This window comes from Manihot esculenta, chromosome 18 (assembly GCF_001659605.2).
Source record: "Manihot esculenta cultivar AM560-2 chromosome 18, M.esculenta_v8, whole genome shotgun sequence".
In the NCBI taxonomy this organism is placed as follows: Eukaryota; Viridiplantae; Streptophyta; class Magnoliopsida; order Malpighiales; family Euphorbiaceae; genus Manihot; species Manihot esculenta.
Window position 1 is genome coordinate 10,688,563 of NC_035178.2, and position 18,930 is coordinate 10,707,492.

At 27.6% G+C, this 18,930-nt stretch overlaps 2 protein-coding genes across 4 annotated transcripts; one reads left to right on the top strand and one right to left on the bottom strand.

The window, feature by feature from the left end:
* Nucleotides 1–4,254: 4,254 nt before the first annotated feature.
* On the bottom strand, nt 4,255–8,958 carry LOC110607136 (probable ribonuclease P/MRP protein subunit POP5). 2 transcript variants are annotated; one of them, XM_021746211.2, is made up of 5 exons: nt 8,619–8,956; nt 7,705–7,867; nt 6,492–6,679; nt 6,262–6,399; nt 4,255–4,676 (listed from the first exon to the last, which is right to left on the bottom strand). In XM_021746211.2, exons 3-5 carry the CDS (start codon nt 6,667–6,669, stop codon nt 4,528–4,530), a joined length of 465 nt encoding a protein of 154 aa, XP_021601903.1. In that variant the 5' UTR covers nt 6,670–6,679; nt 7,705–7,867; nt 8,619–8,956; the 3' UTR covers nt 4,255–4,527. The 2 variants fall into 2 exon arrangements, with proteins under 2 accessions (XP_021601903.1, XP_021601904.1); XM_021746212.2 differs by lacking the exon at nt 7,705–7,867 and having other exon boundaries at nt 8,619–8,958.
* A 3,315-nt stretch (nt 8,959–12,273) lies between these two features.
* On the top strand, nt 12,274–18,020 carry LOC110607133 (DNA-binding protein BIN4). Of its 2 annotated transcripts, XM_021746209.2 has the most exons (14): nt 12,274–12,387; nt 12,593–12,651; nt 12,764–13,040; nt 13,273–13,313; nt 14,531–14,771; nt 15,058–15,119; nt 15,203–15,256; nt 15,613–15,730; nt 16,112–16,158; nt 16,360–16,386; nt 16,586–16,661; nt 16,757–16,896; nt 17,055–17,181; nt 17,613–18,020. In XM_021746209.2, the coding sequence occupies exons 2-13, from the start codon at nt 12,604–12,606 to the stop codon at nt 17,154–17,156; spliced, it is 1,233 nt and encodes a 410-aa protein (XP_021601901.1). In that variant the 5' UTR covers nt 12,274–12,387; nt 12,593–12,603; the 3' UTR covers nt 17,157–17,181; nt 17,613–18,020. The 2 variants fall into 2 exon arrangements, with proteins under 2 accessions (XP_021601901.1, XP_021601900.1); XM_021746208.2 differs by lacking the exon at nt 17,613–18,020 and having other exon boundaries at nt 17,055–17,332.
* The last annotated feature ends 910 nt before the right edge of the window (nt 18,021–18,930 follow it).

The following is an 18,930-nucleotide window of genomic DNA, read 5'->3' on the forward strand; positions in this document are numbered from 1 at the left end:
TAATTTGATTTTCATAAATATCAAAATTTTAATTTTTAATTTATTTGATTCATTTTAATTTTAAATCGAACCGACTGAACGTTCTCTCGAGTGAGAAAATAAGTACAAATAGAAATAGCAAATGGCTGGTTCTGGTTGGTTTAAATCAACAGTTCAATATGATTTTGGATCAAATCGTAATTGGGCCAATTTTAACGGGTTTAAAAATGGTTTCATTTCTTTAACAGATTCAATCTAATTCAAATCCAATTTTAAAGCGATACATTTACGATTAAAGCAAATTTTAAATAATCAATCAGATTTCAATTTAAAAAATCTAAAAATAAAAAATTTAAATAAAATTAAATAAAAAATAAATATAAATATTATTAAATTAATAATTGAACAAATAAATAAAATGTAAAATGTTATACATTTATATAATATAAAAAAATAATGTTATGTTTAAATGGAAATAATATTCTTTATAAATATAAAAAAATTAATGATAATCAATTTTTATATGTAGTAATTTTTTGAAATGGTGTAATTTTATATGTAGTAATTTTATTAAATAATTTATTTTAAAAAATTAAAATCAAATCAAAACTGGACTAAATATTTAAACTGAAATAGCCTAATAATTTATTTTTCTATCAGAGCCCAATTTTTTTTTTCTAATAAAAATGTATATTTAATGCTTAAATCTAAATAAGGCTTTATATAACAAATTATTTTTATAATTTTAATATATTAAATATTATTTATTTTTCTCTTTTTACTTATTTTCACAAAAAAATATTTTTTATATTTTTTAACAATGTAAACTCTCAAAAAAATTAATTAATAAAAATATTTTTTATAATAAAAAATAAACTATTTAAAAAATATAACTTTTTTTTACATTTTAAAAATTTTATCAATATTTATTAATAACCATTGAATCTCTCTTCTTCTCTCGAGAGTGCATCAAGTCCAAAACTCAAGACTTCTATAGACAATCCTGCTCGACAGTTCGGGTTCAAGTTCTGGAATACATGGCAGGTCAGATTGTACACAAATCCAAATTTGATAAGAAGGAAACCAGTTCGATGATGAGAAAAGCCCCGATTCAATCCTTCTGCAGCCATTTTCGCACACGCATTGAAAATAATTAAATGGCCGCTTGATATAGATAAAGAGACTAACCCCACTGTATATACGGACCTTGGATATCAGAAAGAAGAATAAAAGGAAGAAGAAAAAAAAGGATAAAAGGAGAAGAATCTAAGAGAGTTTATTCAACTATTATTAATCCTATTATTTCTGGATATCAACTATCATTTATATACGTAAATTTATTAATATATTTTATTTTTTAAATAAACAAACCCCAGTATTAGAGTTTTGTTGTGAGATAAAGAAAGAAATGCATAATTTAGATAAGCATTTAATGAGATAAGGATAAGAATTATTTATAGATAAAATTACAACGGCCTTTTTCTTGGAATTGTTAAAGAAAATAGTATGTTGATGTGTATAACATTCCTTCTAAAAGCAATTAATAAATATGCATATAGTTATTTCAACTTCCACGAAAATATAATAATTTAATTAAATTATCAAGTTTTAAAAATAATTTAATTGTATAAATTTAAAGTGCTAACTTCATTAAATTTTTGTTAATTAATTATAAAACAATATATAAATCTTTAATAAGAGCTCAATAGTTATTTTATTTTATTTTTTAAATTTATTATATTAAAGTGAATTATAAAATAAGTTCTCTTAACAAATGAAAGAGAATCAAATATAAAATTTGGAGAAATAGATTAATTTGGAGAAATAAACTACACCTTTGAATGATAATAATAAATGGTCATCCGGCCGCGATATAATGTGAGTAGCTATATTGATATAGCACAATAAAATTTTATTCAGATGATATTCGATTTCATCAAAAAAAAATAAAAATTCATACGGTTTAAGTCTCAACTCTTTGCTCGTCCTCTCAATCTGCAAGATGTAGTGAAATTCCATAAAACGTTAATGTTAGAAAATACAATTTAACAAATTCATTACTTATAATCATGAAATCGCCCTGTTATATACAATAATTAATTTCATTTTGTGACAGTATCAAAATAAATGAATACAAAAATTAAAATACAACCAGGAAAAAATAGCTCTACAATTAAAAATAAACCTTTCCAAAACCAGATTAATCATTTTTATAAAACATATATATACTTTTAGCATTAACTTTAATATCCACATTAACTCACCACAAAATTACCATTACTAAAATTTTGTAAATATTTAAATTTAAACTAATTTCATAAACTTACAATACACATTATTTTTACTCTTATTCATAAATTTTTACATATAATATTGCATTACAATTGTTTGTATTACCAAAACTCTTCAAGTATGAGAATTTATATAATACAATATTACTATAAAATTATATAATATCACATTATTTATTTGGTTCAATAGGTATGTTCATGATAGTATTTAAAATTATTAAAATCATACAAAATTTTTAAAATATGAATAATTTTATTTTTAATTTACAATATAATTGTATGATCTATTTTATTTATAAAATTTTTAAACAATAAGATATTTACTTAAAAATTGAAATTAATATTATTAAAAATTTAAATAATATTAATAACTTTTTTATTATTAGATTTTGTTACTCATAACAATATTAATAATTCCATCTTAAATTTAAATTTAAAATTTAAAATTTAATTCACTAATTTGAATTTAAATAGAAATCTATTGAACCAATCAAATAAAAGAATAAATTATAATTACAAAATATAAACATAGGCATTTATGAAAATCCTATTATTTTCACTCCCTTCATACTTTTTTATATATATTATAGATATATTAAAAATATGAAAAAAAGGCATTTATTGCAACTAAACACATCAACTAAATACTTCAAAATCTCTTAAATCTTTGAAAATATCAGTGTAAATAATGTGACCATTAATTTATATGCAAAATAAATAAATAAAAAACCATAAAATATATTGAAAATATCTTATGGATAGGAGATTTGAACTTGCAATAATTCAGAATAAAGAAAATTATTTTTATGACTTTAAATATTTATAATTATTTATATGTCTATGGTTTTTAGTAATTATATTAAGAAAATACAATACCAAATTTTACTATTTAAATTTAATTTCAATATATTTTTATAGCTTGGTATTTATCTTACAAATAGAATATTATCTAATAATATTTATACATTTTGAATGGCATTTCAAACATTTTTAATTGGGATTTTGAGGTTAAAATTAGTATTTAGTTGATGAGAAATAAAATGAAAATTTGAATTCTTTTAATGCTTTGTTGAAGAAATTTTTTTTCTAACCAAATTTTAATAAATTTAAAATTTAAAATATTTTATAAATAACTTGTGTTAATTTAAATTGTGAATAACATAATTATAAAGTTCAGAAAATTGTGTTATTCACCATTTAAATTAACATAAATTATTTATAAATTAATTATTAAAGTTTTAAAATTAAATTTGTTTGTTTATTTGTTCAATATATTTGAATGACATTTCTAAATTAATTATTAAAGTTTTAAAATTAAATTTGTTTGTTTATTTGTTCAATAGATTTGAATGACATTTCTAAAAGAAGATGAAGAAGAGAAAAAAATAACTTCAAGAAAAATCACCCCTTTAAAGAAAAAAAAAAAAAAAGAAAAGGACGAATTAAGAAGAAAATGAGAAAAATTTGATGAAGAAAAAAAAAGAAAAAAAGGATAATTTAATATTTTTATTATATTTTTAACAGTAAAAATAAATAAAAATAAAAATATTATTTTATTAACAGAGAAAAAAAATATTTTAATAAATTTTAAAAAAATATAAAATTAACTTTTTAATAATAATAATATTTAAAAATTAAATTATAAATCTCTTTTATAAAAAATGAATTTAAATAAAATTTTACAAAGTTATTCAGGATTTCACCTCTATACATAATTGAAAAATTTTCAAGTTAAAAGAATTTAAATCCAGATAAAAATTTTAAAAAAAATCAATTAAATTCTCATAAAATTCTTAATTCCAGTAAGAGAAACATGGAAAAGGGAAGGGATTCATGGCTGATGATATATCTGCCGCCCACGTAATGGTAAGATGCATCAATTTTAGCACATCCAAACTCCATACACATGCGTGAATAACAATGTGATCTCACCCTTTTACAGACACCTAGAGTGGTATCCAAATTAAAAACAATGACAATCGACTAAAATTCAAGATTCATTTATTGAGAGACACAAGCAGATCAGCTAATTGGTGCTCTCAAAGGTAAATTTGTATTTAATTTACTTTCTGTGAACTTTGATTTTCAACTATTAGATAAAAACATGTCAACTCAATCAAAGAAGGTAATTTACAAAATATGATTTATGTTGTTGAAAATGAACTTAGCAGTCCTTCCAGAAAGAATCAAGCTTATAATGTTAAATTTTGCGGGGAAAAAAATTGCATGAAAGAAGAGTAGGCTACACATACAATTCTCAGTGCTCCAAAATCTTGATCTTTTCAAGACAATTTTGCATGTGTTTAGTAACATCCTCTGAAAGACGGTCTCCAACCACAAGCTTGTACTGTGCAAATTTAGCTTCATCACACTTTAAAGCAGCACTTCTGCAGGCCTTAATACTCCCTGGTATGCAAGCACCCCAAAAACAAAGACCACCAATTGCATCTCCCAATTAGCAAAAGGATTACAATCAGAATAAAATTTAAAATCAGACAAAAATCATTGGCTAAATGCGACTATTGTTTATTTTTGAGTTTAGGCGTCACATTATAGAAATCAGACAAAATTACTAAAAATATCGATAAGTTTGGAAATTATTTACTCAAGTCCTTGTACTACCAACACCCCCTTGTTTTGATTCTTTGTCAATATATAGTCAACTTTCATTTTCCTTTTTCTCCTTTTTGGTAAAAAAGGCTACAAGCCCATTCATATAAACAAGATAGTTATTTCAGAAATTTGTGGTATAGGCTCAACAGTATATCTCATATTATTTTATTTTGGCTTGATATCAATTATGAAAAGATTTTTTTTTTTTTAAGAAAAATGAGTAGCGTAATTAAATAATAGAAGTACTAAAAAATTGCACATGAAATTATGTGTTGAACTATCTATTTGAGTGACATTGCTATTTCCTTCTGGAAAAATTTATGAAAGTGCAAAATGTGAACATTACACCATAGCCATGAATACTAAGCTATGATTTATGGCAGTGGGTATCAAGTGAAAAAAAAAAAAATACAAGAACAAATAAGCTGGAGGTAGCATATAGAAGAAAACTTGAGATAATGACAATCAACATGGTTTGAACAGAACATTTTATGCCAACAGTTCACCATCATGGAAGGTCAAGCATACATAAGTTTTAACTTTTAAGAGATTAAAAATGCTTTCAAGTTAAATGCAGGACAAAACTAGAAAAACATGAGGAGAATAGCACAAAGGGATTCAGTCATTTTGGATCTTTTTAATTATATTGCTCTAAATTGAAAGAACTAGAGGAAAAAGATCCATAGCAAGACCCAATTAAAATAAATAAATAAAATCACAAAAAAAAAAAAAACTAAATTCAGTTGAATTTTAAGATAAAATTTTCAGCAACCTCTCTCAGTTGCAATCAAGCTTCATTCAGCAGTGAAAACACATGATCAAAGAAAAACAAAAAAGGCTCATTTTGTATGATAATTAAACTAAATTTTTTAAAAAAAAAATTAAAAGAATGCTTTGCAAGCCAAAGCTTATTTTGTTGCTATGAATTTGATTTTGTGGTCGTTGATTTTTTGGGTTGAATTTATGAATTATGAGAATGGAGTTTGGGCTTTGGATGGCATTATAAGGCCAATGATAGCTTGATTTGTGTTTGCAGACAGAGAAAGGATGCAGAGAGAAGAGCTTGGGGATTGGGAGTTTTTTTTTAGAAGGCAGAGAGAGGTTAGTTTTACATTGTTGTTCCTTTTTCATTAGAGAGAGCGAGAGAGAGGTGTTATTTCTTGTTGTATTAGGTGTGCTATGTCAACCATTTACCAGGGCAGATGGCAAAAACAAGTTAATAGTGACCTTCGGTTCACCTTAGAGTTAAAAGGTTTGATATTTGCATTTATTTCTTTTAACTTCAAAAAATCCATAAACAAGGTAGTTAGTGTTCAAGATAAATTAATACTTTTTTCCCCTTTTTTCAATATCCATCATTGTTGGTTGTTTGACTTACCACTTAGGTCCAGTAAGTTGAATAACACTGGGCAATTTCCAATACTCCTAACCATGGTAATTGCAGACCAAACCTTCTGGTAATCCTCTCGTGAGGCTCTGATAATACATAGCTTTGTGATGGGATTTACATATTTTACTGCAATTAATACGGATTTACAAATATAAGGAACAGCACCTTCATAGCAAGGCATACAAGACAAACAACAAAACAAATATAGGATAATTTACCTTGTAATGATCCAAGCGATGAAGCCAAACCACACTCTCCATAGTTTACTAGAATGCTGTCTTTTATTGCTTTTGACACATTAAATTGTGTGATTATGATAGGATCATCCCCCACAAGGTCCCGATTTGGATCCAAGAAAACTTCCATTACCATGTACCTATTTTTAAATGCAACCATGATCCTTTACCTAGAATGTGAACCCGTGAAAAGTGAATCAGCATGATGAAGCCTATTTTTTCACCCTCATTCAACATTACACGGCATTCTCCAAAAGCAAGTTCCAAGTGGACCAAGCCCCATTCCTCCAAGGGATGGCACTAGGTAAAGGGGAACCAATGAAAATTGCCTGCTCATCCCGACTCGATTAATAATCCTTATGTCCATTCTTGTACCCATCCCAACCTCAATGAATTCCTCCCTTACTAGCTATACCCATCCCATATTAGAATAGTAAATACGAAGAATAGATAACAAACATCAATTCCGACTAAAACTCAAAAAAAAAAAATCAATTTTCATTGTGATGGTTAAATAATTTAATTATGTAGTTCTCACATAACTCACATAACTCATGAGACTTGTAAAAAGAATATATTAATTTATAACCGAGGTGCTCATAAGTCCAAATGCCAACTATACCAATATGCAGATGTAGTGCATTTTGTTTCTCTGTGAATAAACTGAGGGTACTTGCATGTATAAGTTAGGCGTAATACAACACAAATCCAAAGCACATAAACAGCACAAAAGCAAATTGAATAATGCTTGCAAACTACTAATCAAGTTAGACCTTCACTTTGATCAGGATCAGTGCAAGTATAATAACTACACATCAAGTTATACCTGCACTTTGATCAGGTTCAATGCAGGTCTAGAGGATCATATTCTACTTTCAGTTTGAATAAGCTGTCTTCAGCTTGGATACTAAAGAACCCAACAAAAATAAAATATGACATAAAAACTCTATCTTGTCATCTGCAAGTTAATCTAAACAAGTTTCAAAAGCTCAACCTAAATGAAGAGAAATCCCCCTCTTCTATTTGCAATTTTAAAATTATCAAACCTAAACAAAGAATGTTCAATAACAGCACCCATATAACAAAAATAAAAACTAGTTTTAGCGAGAGTTTACTTCACCTTTTGGAGTTAAAGAAATCATATTCAAAGACAGCACCCAGCTAGATACAAGAATTAGTGTAGAGAGATATATACCTGAGCTTATCGACACTCCAATTGGGGAAATTATTGAACGTATCTCAAAATTCCTTCCTTCAATTGGTCAGTTAAGACTGTGAAACTCCTTGGAAAGAAGGTAGCTAGGGAGAGCGGTAAGTAGCTTGCAGCTATTTAACTCCTTCAGTTCAAATACTTCAATCTAAACAATGACAAGAACACCATAACTAGAGAAACCTAAAAATTATGGGAAAACCAGTAAAAAGTGAAATGGCCTTAACAGGTAGAACTCTAGAAGAGATCTCAAGGAGTGAAGGGAAAAGGAAAACACGGCAATAATGAAATTTTGATGATAGCAAGTGATGTACATGGAATTGATAGTTGCTTATTGAGCACTTTTAGGTGTGTAATCAAACCAAAAAGAGCAAAGCTCAGGCTCGACTTGAGAAAAAAATTTGAGGCTTGAGCTCAGTTCGTGAACAATTTGTTGAACTCGAGCTCAGTTAAACTCGTTCAACATGTTTCCAAGCTCAAGCTCAGCTTGTTAGTGCACTCGTTAAATTGGCTAAAAAATGAGCTCGTTTAAAAGATGGATCTCCAGCTCGAATTTCAGATTCAGAAAACACACTTTTTGCAGCACATTCTTAATCTGTACTCGGTCATTACTGGAAATTTCAGATTTAGAATGAAATTTTAACCAAACCCATAATATTGATATTCATGACGTCGCAAAAAACATCAATACAAACACAATCCATGATTTAGACTGAACTACAACATATAATTTCAACCAAACAAACACAAACCCATGAAATTTCAAAAACCAAATAGCTAGGACGGTCGCATAATGGAAAATAACAAAAAAAGAGCAATAGAACTTGTGATTTTCAACCAAACAAACGCAAACCCCATGCAATTTCTACAACCAAATCGATAGATTTAGGAATACTAACCGCAACCTAAGCAGAATGAAACAGTATCGAACAACGGTGCCAAAATGGCTGGTCAAGGTGAACCGCACAACGGTGACAAAATGAAAGGTGTGCAGCGGTGTGATGGTGCGAAGCAGCTATAACTACGGTTGAACCAGAGCTGAATCGAACAGAGCTACTCCTTCTCGTTGTCCAATTGAACCACTGGTTGAAGGCGTTGCGGCGGAGAGTGTAGTGTGAGTCGGGGGCTCAAGGCTTTGCGGCGGAGAGTGTCATCAGAAGCTCAAGAGATGCTGCGGGGGGCTATGGCTGAAGAGTTATACACGATGAGAAAAAATTGCCTGACAAAATATTTTTGTTCTTTTAGATTAAAATTTGGATGCAACTCCAATTACTCTTGTTCTTTTACAGTTAAATAAGATTAATTTAAAATTTAGATCAATTAAATTTATATATTATTATTTAAAAAGTTAAATAAGCTTTTATTAAATATAATATTATTTTTAAAAATAAAAATATTTTTTATACGATAAAGTTTTATTGTTGTAATTTTAAAATTTATTTATTATATTATATATTTTATAAAATTTCTATGATGATTAAATTATAAAAAACAATATTTTATTATTAAAAAATATATTATATTAAATTAAAATCTAATCCTTAATAAAAATATAAAAATTTAATTGATTTAAAATTTTAAATTAAATTTATTTAATAAAAATACATAGATTTAATTGAATTTATTTCATTAATATTTATTGTGATAAATAATTTTGAGAAAAATATTATTTATATCTTAAATTTTATTTTTTAAAAATAAAATTAAAATTTTAAAGTTAGTCACAATTTTTCCAATTAAAAAAAAAAGTTAGTCACAATTTTAATTATTAGATTGGATTTAAGAAATTAAGAAATTAATGATAAATGATAAATAATTTTTAAAAATTTATTTGCCAGTAAAGTTTTTTAAAGTAAATATTTTTATTTTAATTATGTCTTTATTCACATTACAAAATTTAATATTTTTATTTATTATTTATATTATTTAATCTCATAATAATTAAGGAGTTATTAAAAATAATTTTTAAATTAAAATTCACATATAATATTTTTTAATAAATATTAAAATAGTGTAATAGTATTTTTTCTTTCATAATTTTTATTTATTTATTTTATTAATTATTGTTATTTTTTTAAATTATAATAATATATAAATATAAATTAATTATTATAATTCTATTTAATTTTTCTTATTTCATGAAATTTTTAAAAATATCTCTTAATATTTAATAAAATTTAATGTATTTAAAAAGATATAATTAAAAAAATAATTTTTCTTAATAGGTTGAAAGAAATAAAATAGACAAAAATTATGACGTGAAAAAAAATATTTTTTATTTTTTATTTTTATTTTTCACTTTTCCCATTTACATGATTCTGAGCATAAATTTTGAGTATAAACTTTTTATAAAACTATTTGAATATTGAGTATAATTTTGAAATTATCTCATTGATACTTAATAATATTGAAAAATTATGTTCATGAATTTTAAAAGCCAAAAAAAATTGAAATATTGTTAAAGCTAATTTGAAAAATATTATTTTGCTATTCTAATATTTGTTAATAAAAAAATATGATATGTTAACATTAATTTAAATTTAATTTTTCGCACTCTTGAATTATTAATGGATAAAATAATATAATTAACAGAAAATAATGTAGTTGAATTTAATAAACATAGTTAAAAAAATATTTATTATAAATGACTATTTTATTAATTAAATTAAATTTAAAAACCAATTCAGGGTACTCAATTACTAAATTCATAACTAATATTAAAATTTTAGTGATTTTTCATGAAGTTTTGAATTTTTTTCATCTAAAATACTTTAAAACTACGAAAACTTTGGAATATAGTTTATTTTTTTAATAATAATTTTATTAAAATATTATCATTAATTTTAATTTAAAAATTATATCATATAACACAAACAAAAAATATTACATACAATAAAAATATATTAATATAAATATAATCAATTTGTATATATATTTATGTATAAAAATTTTATCAATTTTAATGTAATTTTTAAACATTTAATTATAAAACGGAATTTAATTATTTTTTGATAATTATTAATTATATTAATAATTTAATTTAATTTTAAAAGTTTATATTAATTATAATCTTCAAACAAAATTAGAGATTGAACTCTATTGATGTGGCACCTTAATAAGCAAAAATATTAATTATTGATCGGTAAATCCCACATGATCACAGTTTAATGTAGGGTGCTCCAATCAGTCGGTTCTGTTGGACTAAAAATTAAAATTTAAAAATATTAGAAATTAAATTAAATTAATTATTAAAATATAATTAAATCGAATCAAATCGATAAAAGTTGAATTATATTAAAATTAAAATTTAAAAATATTAGAAATTAAATTAAATCAATTATTAAAATATAATTGAATCGAATTAAATCGATAAAAATCAGTTCGATTATATTAAAATTGAAATCAATTCGATTATATTAAAATTAAAATTTATAAATTTAACACGTTTGGACTTGAATTTTCAATTTAATTGAATAAGAAAATGAACAAAAGAGGTTAAACTTAAACTCCCGTTAGGTTAAGTAAGGATTAATATAATAATGTATAGTAAAATCAGTTAATTCGATTAGTCGGTTATTTAATATATTTATATCGAACCGAACTAAAATTAAATAATCTGAAAAATATTAATCGAACCAAATTAAATTTGAACTAAATTTGATCGATTCGATTTTTAATTTGAACCAAAATATGCTCTCTCCTAATTTAAAGAGCATTAAGCGAACGTGTTTTGCCTAATTGAAAATGCAACCATTCATCGTCATATGAAATAGGCATTCTTATTAGTACTGAAATCATTTTTAAAATTGAAAACTTTTAAGTTCAAATCCCAATCGGTTCAATTTATTAGCTAATTCAAAGGTTGAACCGGTAAACCCAATTGACACAATTGGATCAAATAGTGAAAGAAAAAAAATAAATCAAACTGTTGAAGAAAGGAACTGAACCCAAGATTATTTAAAAAAAAAATCAATAATACAATTAATTGAGATGACATTATAGTTACATAATTTTTTTATTTTATATATTTATATTTATTCAATGATATAATTTTTAATATATTTATATTAATTCAATGACATAAATTTAAGTGATAAATACACAACATATATAAAATATAAACTTACAAATATTATAGTTTAAACTCTCATAGCCAATTAATATATCGCTTAAATGAAATATATATTTAAATTTTATATAGAAAATTTTTTTATGATAATTTAAATTTTAAAAATGTTTTATAATATCAGTAAAAAATCTTTTGAATGTGTAAATATTAAATACGTCCTAATTTCAAAATTTATATATGATATAATTATTATTATTTCGTTATGCACTGTTTTATAATTCAAACATTCACACTACATTATATTAAAATTATAAGATCTTAATTAAACTTTTAATTAATTTAAGTCTATAGTAAGACATTTTTAAAAAAAAAGTACAAATATATATTTAAACTTAAACTCGTCATAATTAAAAAAATATAAATAAAAACAACTATGCATAAAGTAAAATACCCCTAAAAATTAAAAATAACTTTTATGAATTCAGTGTTGGAAGAGTTGCGCTTGAGAAGCAAGCAAATACAGATGTCGGGCTAGTGCCTATACTGGCGCTAATTCCCAGCTCGGAGCACTGTCGTTTGTTCTTTACTTAAACCCTCTGGTATTTTTTTCTGATTCATTCTAAATCATTTTCACAATGCTGCAATCCTTTCACTTCAATAAATCATTCATCCAAATCTGCAATGGTTTACAATTAGGGTTTCGAATTTTGTAATCCTCGTTTTCCCCCGCTCGATACTAATCATGATTTTTTTTTTTTACACAAACCAACTGAATAATTTCATTATTTTGTTTAACTGTTGCAGTTTCCCCCGAAATGAGTAGCTCAAGGGAGGATTCTCCGGATTGGCTCCGTTGTTTCCAGGTTCTATACTACCATAAGTTGGAATTGCACTTATGTTTATTTCTACTTGGGTCTTTCGGGTCTCCATGTTTGCTTAGTTGCTAAATTGAGAAGGTTTTACATTCTTGAACAGGCGCCAACTCATTCAACTGTTACATTATCCTCGGATTCTGATTCATTGCCAAATGCTAGTCCTTCTAGGGATGATAAAATTGACTCTCAATCCCCAGAAAGATACAACAATCATGGTATTGCTTCTGGTGAAACTGGTGCAGAATCTCCATTACAACAGATTTCTAAGGCAAAGGCTCCCAAAAGGGGGCGAACTGGAGATGGAACGCCAACGAAGAAAGAGAGAAACAAAAAGAAGAAGAAGGGGGTGGAGGAGGAGGAGGAGGAGCAAAGAGAAGGTGAAATAGTATTTCAGATATGTCTTTTATTACTCTAAAACAGTATTAACTGGTACTTTGGCGCCTTAAATTTCTTAATACTTACACTCGAGGGAAAGGGACTGAAGGAAAAGTCACATTGCAACTTGTGAGCCTTTTATGTTGATTTTCTGACTTGTTTTTCCTTTTCTTTGTTTTTAACTACATAGAGCATACTTGCTTCAAGTTTTTATGTTTTCTTTGATTCATACAGGGAATGGTGCTGATGAGCTAGCTGCTGAAGAAGTAACTCATGTATGATACCTCTGCTCTGGCATTATGTTATGTTTATTGAGGTTTAGTAGGATAATTACTCAGTTATGTGCAGAAATTTTGCTGTATGCTACTTTGAGGAATGCTTTGAAATTATTGGTTTTGAGTTGGTTGAAGAAGCTAAAAGCTTTATAATATTTTGGAATAGTGAGAGTATCTTAAGAAATTTTATTGGAGCTAGAAACTGTTGGAGGGGTTGTGTTTCACATTCTGCTAGAAATAGAAACTACCGGTATGTTCCACATCCTTGGTAAGTCTGTGTTCAGTGAACTTGAAATGCTCCCTGCTGCATGGGAGTAGAGATTGGAGGGGTGCATTGGTTATTGTCAATTTTCAATTTTCTCTAGCCAATAGATGTTAACATTTGTTGTTTTGTTCATATTCTGTTAACTAAAGCAAATTTTATTTACCTGACCATTGGAATCGAAAGATCTCTTGCCTAGGAAGCATGATTATTTGTTATGAACCTTCATGTGCAAAGGAGATACAACTTTCCCTTGGAGGAAACTGTGGAAGTTAAAGGCATCCTTTTCTTCGCAAGCTTTGCTGGATCATATTATTTTACATTTGATAATTTGAAATTTTCATTTTGGCTAGTGGATATGTTATGCATATTTAGTGATAGGAAAGTATGACCACTTACTCATCAATGTGAGCTTTTGTCTTTATTCATGTTGAAATGTACCCAATGCATTTAAGGATGGCAAAGGATACCCTCAAACCTCAAAGAATGCAATATGAAACTATTTGAGAGCAGAAAACACAAATATGGCCATATGGGGCTTACTTGGCTAGCCTTTTGGGTGTTTAGAGGGAGAGAAATACTAAGACTTCTGGAGGAAAAGTCAATATAATCTATCTTCTCTATGTTGAAAGACATCCTATTTACGTGTCCATGGTTGGGGTAAACTATTACTCCATTAGATATTATATGTTAACCCATACATAAGATTTTATGTATATATGTTTCTTTTCTTATTTTTTTTACCATATTCTTTATATTAAATACACCCAATGTATGAGAGGTATCTATTCTATAAGGATTGTCACATGCACCCTGCATTGCAGTTTCCTCAAAGACTGGATGCATTAATTTCATCTGCTAGAAATGTTAACCTTGTCATTGTTTTGACCAATTTTAAAATTTTTTAAATGTCAATAGTTGACCACTGATGATAAGTACTCATCTTGTTAAGCAGGCAGTGAATCATTCAATTTTGGCGTTATCATCTGATTCTGAGTCTTCTCATGATAATAGCTCTGGGAGGAAGGCAAAAAATATTGAAAGCAAAGAGAGTGGAGAGGATGAGGATTCAATGGTTGGTAGTAGCAGTGGAGCAGTGAAGAAGGCCTCAAAGGAAAAATCTCCTAAAAAATTGTTAAAAGTTGAGGGTCATACACACAAGAAAGGGAAGAATAAAAATGATAATGTGCTGAAGGGTATGAAATGAGCAGAGAGACCCTTCTCTTTTATTTAGAAGGGGGTTTTATCTCATCCTTCTTTCTGTCAATATTTTCTTTTGTTCCTGGATAGAATTAAAAAATAAGTAGATGAAACCCTTTTGAAACTTAAAAGAATAAAATAGATCTGGCTTATATTTCCACATTTTATAAGTGCATTGAATTTGATTTTCTTTCTCTCTCATATCCCATCCAAAAATAAAAAGCAAGATGTAATGTAAAGCAGTTTACTTGAAGCTAACAAATGATTTTGATGATGCCACAGGAGACCATGATGCTGTAGAGGTTGTAGATGAAGACACTTCTGTGAAGCGTACTGATCCTCATGTAAGAATTATCAATATCACACATATTCTTTGTTTCTGCAAGTCGGTATTCACTAGATTGGCTTGACAAGTTAAAACTCCCAGGTATCAACATCTAGGCTGCCCTTGCTTCTCCCTGAGAAAGTCGGTCGTTCAAAAGTAGGTTTGAAATTTTTCTTAATCTTCTTTCTTTTCTTTCGTCTTTTTTTTTTTATATTTTATTTATTTAAATTTACATATCTGCTTACTCTGAAATATTTTATCTGAATTTCCAAGATGCTGTCTCACAATTTAGATAGCATGTTATTCTATCGTTATGAAAATTTTGTGCTGCAACCATCTTGTTATGGTTGGAGTGGCTCTGTTTCTGTTGCATACATGAGTTTAACTGCAATTTAAACCTATGGTGGTAAATAAATAAATAAATGCATGCATATGTGTGCATGCACAAATGTGCGCCACATCCACTTCTATACATTAATTTCCATTATTTAAAAGCTGTAAAATTTGTGCAGGCACTTGTTGAATGCGAAGGGGATTCCATAGATTTGAGTGGTGATATGGGGGCTGTCGGACGAGTAGTGATTCCAGATGGTTCATCTGGAAATCATGACATGTACCTGGACTTAAAAGGTATCTTTCTTCTCCGTGTGTTGAAAATTTCATATATCCTTCTCTGCATATCTCCAATACTGCTAGAAGACTTCTAACCAATTCTAGTGGCTTAAAAAGTTGACTCGGTCATTTTTCAGAAATAAAATGCCTTATCCTTCTTCCCCTCTTGAAACCACTGCAAAAGTTTTTTAAAATTCCAAGAGATTTGGTACTTACATTATCAAATGCCTTTGCATTCTACTTTTCTGTGTCGCTTTTGTGCTTTTGCTTCTCTTTGTTTTTCCAGTTCCACTGTAAAGATAATATAAAGTATTTCTGTCATCACAGCGATACACCTAATTGTTAAACTTGTCTATATGAACGAACCTGCATCTGATTGGTTAACTTTGGTTGTTTCAGGAACAATATACAGAACAACAATAGTTCCTTCTCGGACATTTTGCGTTGTATGTCATGATCTGCACTTGTATTTTTATATTGTAACTTCTCACCCAAAATACCAGTAAAAGGAATAAAAAATTTCAATCTCCCCTTATCTGACCATCTGATGTCTTGTTAGCATTTTTTGTTTTCATTTTCTAGCAATTTTCTCTCCCACTCATTTTTTCTAGATTTCTAATACCTAAGTACATCTCCTTTTGTTTCAGGTTAGTTTTGGTCAATCAGAGGCAAAGGTTTGCTCAGTCTTTCTTTGTCCTCTTTAAGGTCTCATATTTAATGTGTCCAAAAAAAATTATCACTTTTTTTTCCATCCTTTTGTAAGTTTTAGAGTTTTCATTGCAAGCTACGCTGTCCAAAAAGTGAAATGGAGCTGAGTAAATTCTATGTCTATAACATATCTCTTATTGACTTTTTTTTTTAATCTTTGGTTAGATAGAAGCTATCATGAATGACTTCATTCAGCTAAAAGCACAATCTAATGTCTATGAAGCTGAAACTATGGTTGAAGGTCAGGATTCTTTTATGTCTTTCATTTCTCTGTAATATTTAAAAATAAAATTCTTAACATCAACTTGCCCTTTACCGTATGATTTGCATGAGTAGGAACACTTGAAGGTTTTTCTTTTGACTCGGAAGATGAGGCTGACAAGATGCCAAAAGCTATTTCTCATCAAACTGATCAAAATGAAGGCAATGAAGAACAGACGAATGGAAGAACTAAAGGAAAAGCTAAGAAATCTTCTGTATGTTTTGGAACTTAATTCATTTTGACTTCCCTAAATCTATATATCATGGCTTTGGCAACTCTTTAAATGTTTGGAAATAAAGAAATCAGAAAAAAGGACTATATTTGTGATGTCATTTTTCGTGTATTTTTAACTAATGGAGGATATGGATGCAGGGAATGGCACAAAATAAGGCTAAAACTGGAGGAAAAACCCAGCCTGGGAAGAGAATAAGAAAGAAAGCTCAAGTATCGAAGAAAACCAAGGCTAAGAAATGAGAGATCAACTATTCTTTTTTACAATGTATTCTTTTTTTCCTATTAGTATCTTGCATAAATTAATTAACACTAGCTGATGATAGGAGAACAGAAATCACGTATCTGCTCGGTCTGCTTGCTTTCCAGAATTTATTTCAAAATTTCAAGTTCATGATTATAGTTCATTTTCTTCTTCATCCCCCTTTCTTCCTTTCTCTTTCTTGCATGCCAGTCTAGTGTATTCAGAATCATAAATTTTAATGCAAAAACGTCGATTTGGACAAAACTTGGAACTGCCGGTTGTAATTTAACTATGAACCAATTCCATTCTGACAATAGACTACTACTTGCCTTGAGTTGAATTGCGGGTTATGTTTCTCATCTATCATACATCCGAGTATAAAAGCCTAAATTTTCCATATTCTGTGTGTTCTCTGCAAGATTTGGGCCTCTTAACCTGTTGGATCTATTCTGCAGAATGCTTCATACAGACAAGGCTATTGATGTTTTCAAGGATAGATTAATGATGAGGATAGCAATCCACAATTTGAAGGTATCATGTTAGACTTTGTAAGCACCTTGATGAAGTTTGTGGATATATAAAATTCGTCTCTTGCTGACATGGTCTCAAAGAAAAACTTTTGAGGAGTGAATAATGGCTAGCAAGAGCCTAATCACTATAAATGATTAGGCTCAATAGCCATCTTCACAGCTTCTCCATTGTTGAGATCGTGAATTTCTGTAGCAGTGGATGGTGTAGCAACTGTACTATTAAATGTCCATCAAAATAATTTTAATCCTAATCAACTATCGAAAAGTAAATAACAGTTCTATGCAGCTGAGGGAATTTATAGCACATCCATTTGCGTTAGGAAAGAAAACAATGGCATCATCGTAAGGAGGGGTCTGCAGGTTAAGTTTGGTTTTTGTGGTTGCACCAAACATAATAAGAATTTTTGGCTTCAAATTGATTCAGTTGAATTGTTTTGATATTTTAATTTTAGTTTGATTTAATTTTAGATAAATCACTATTAAATCTCTGAATTTTTATGAATTTTACTTATTCGTCTCTATTATAAAAGATAATATTTTATTATTAAAAAATAATATTATATTAAATTAAAATTTATATGACTTTAAAAATAAAGTGTAAAGATCTATTTAGTTAATCATTCCTGTTTTGCCAAGACTCTTTACCATCTTTGTTTGTTTTGATTTTCTTATAGACACTGCATCTCTATGCCTCCTAAGAGGTCTCTGGTGCTACAATCGACATTCACCGTCCACGCTGCCAACTTTCTCCTATGAATATGATGCAGAGTACTTTCTAGTTGTAAAATTAAAGTGGCAGCCTCGGTAACTGAATCCAGGGCCAAAACCTTCCCTTCTCATATAGACGCCAGAGAATAGAGGAGAGAGGATTGAATTTCATTGGGTGTAATTTGGACGCAGTTATGTCTTCCCACTTTAATCAGAAAACTGACGGTAAAAAAGCAAAATTTAATTATATTTTAATGTAATTCTAGAAATATAAAAATAATTTAATTAATTAAAGAAAAATGTAACATAGTGATAATTAACTCAAACTAATCAACTAATCAATGAGTTTAACATAAGCAGACTATATAATAAATTTTTTTGTAACTTAATTACTATTTTGGGAAAATTCTTGCTTTTAATTTATACATTTAATTAACTAATTAAAAATTTTATATTAAAACGTGGATATTATTTTTTTTTTCAATTTTATAGTATGTCATATTTAAATTGAACGGTATATAATTTTAAAAAAATT

Coding starts and splice junctions, on each gene's coding strand:
- LOC110607136 (XM_021746212.2), bottom strand. CDS start 6,669: ATGGTTGCATTTAAAAATAGGTACATGGTAATGGAAGTTTTCTTGGAT. Junction 6,400..6,491: donor ATCGCTTGGATCATTACAAG/GTAAATTATCCT, acceptor TATTAATTGCAG/TAAAATATGTAAATCCCATC. Junction 4,677..6,261: donor CAACTTACTGGACCTAAGTG/GTAAGTCAAACA, acceptor CTTGCATACCAG/GGAGTATTAAGGCCTGCAGA.
- LOC110607133 (XM_021746209.2), top strand. CDS start 12,604: ATGAGTAGCTCAAGGGAGGATTCTCCGGATTGGCTCCGTTGTTTCCAG. Junction 12,652..12,763: donor ATTGGCTCCGTTGTTTCCAG/GTTCTATACTAC, acceptor ATTCTTGAACAG/GCGCCAACTCATTCAACTGT. Junction 16,159..16,359: donor CTTCTCGGACATTTTGCGTT/GTATGTCATGAT, acceptor CTTTTGTTTCAG/GTTAGTTTTGGTCAATCAGA.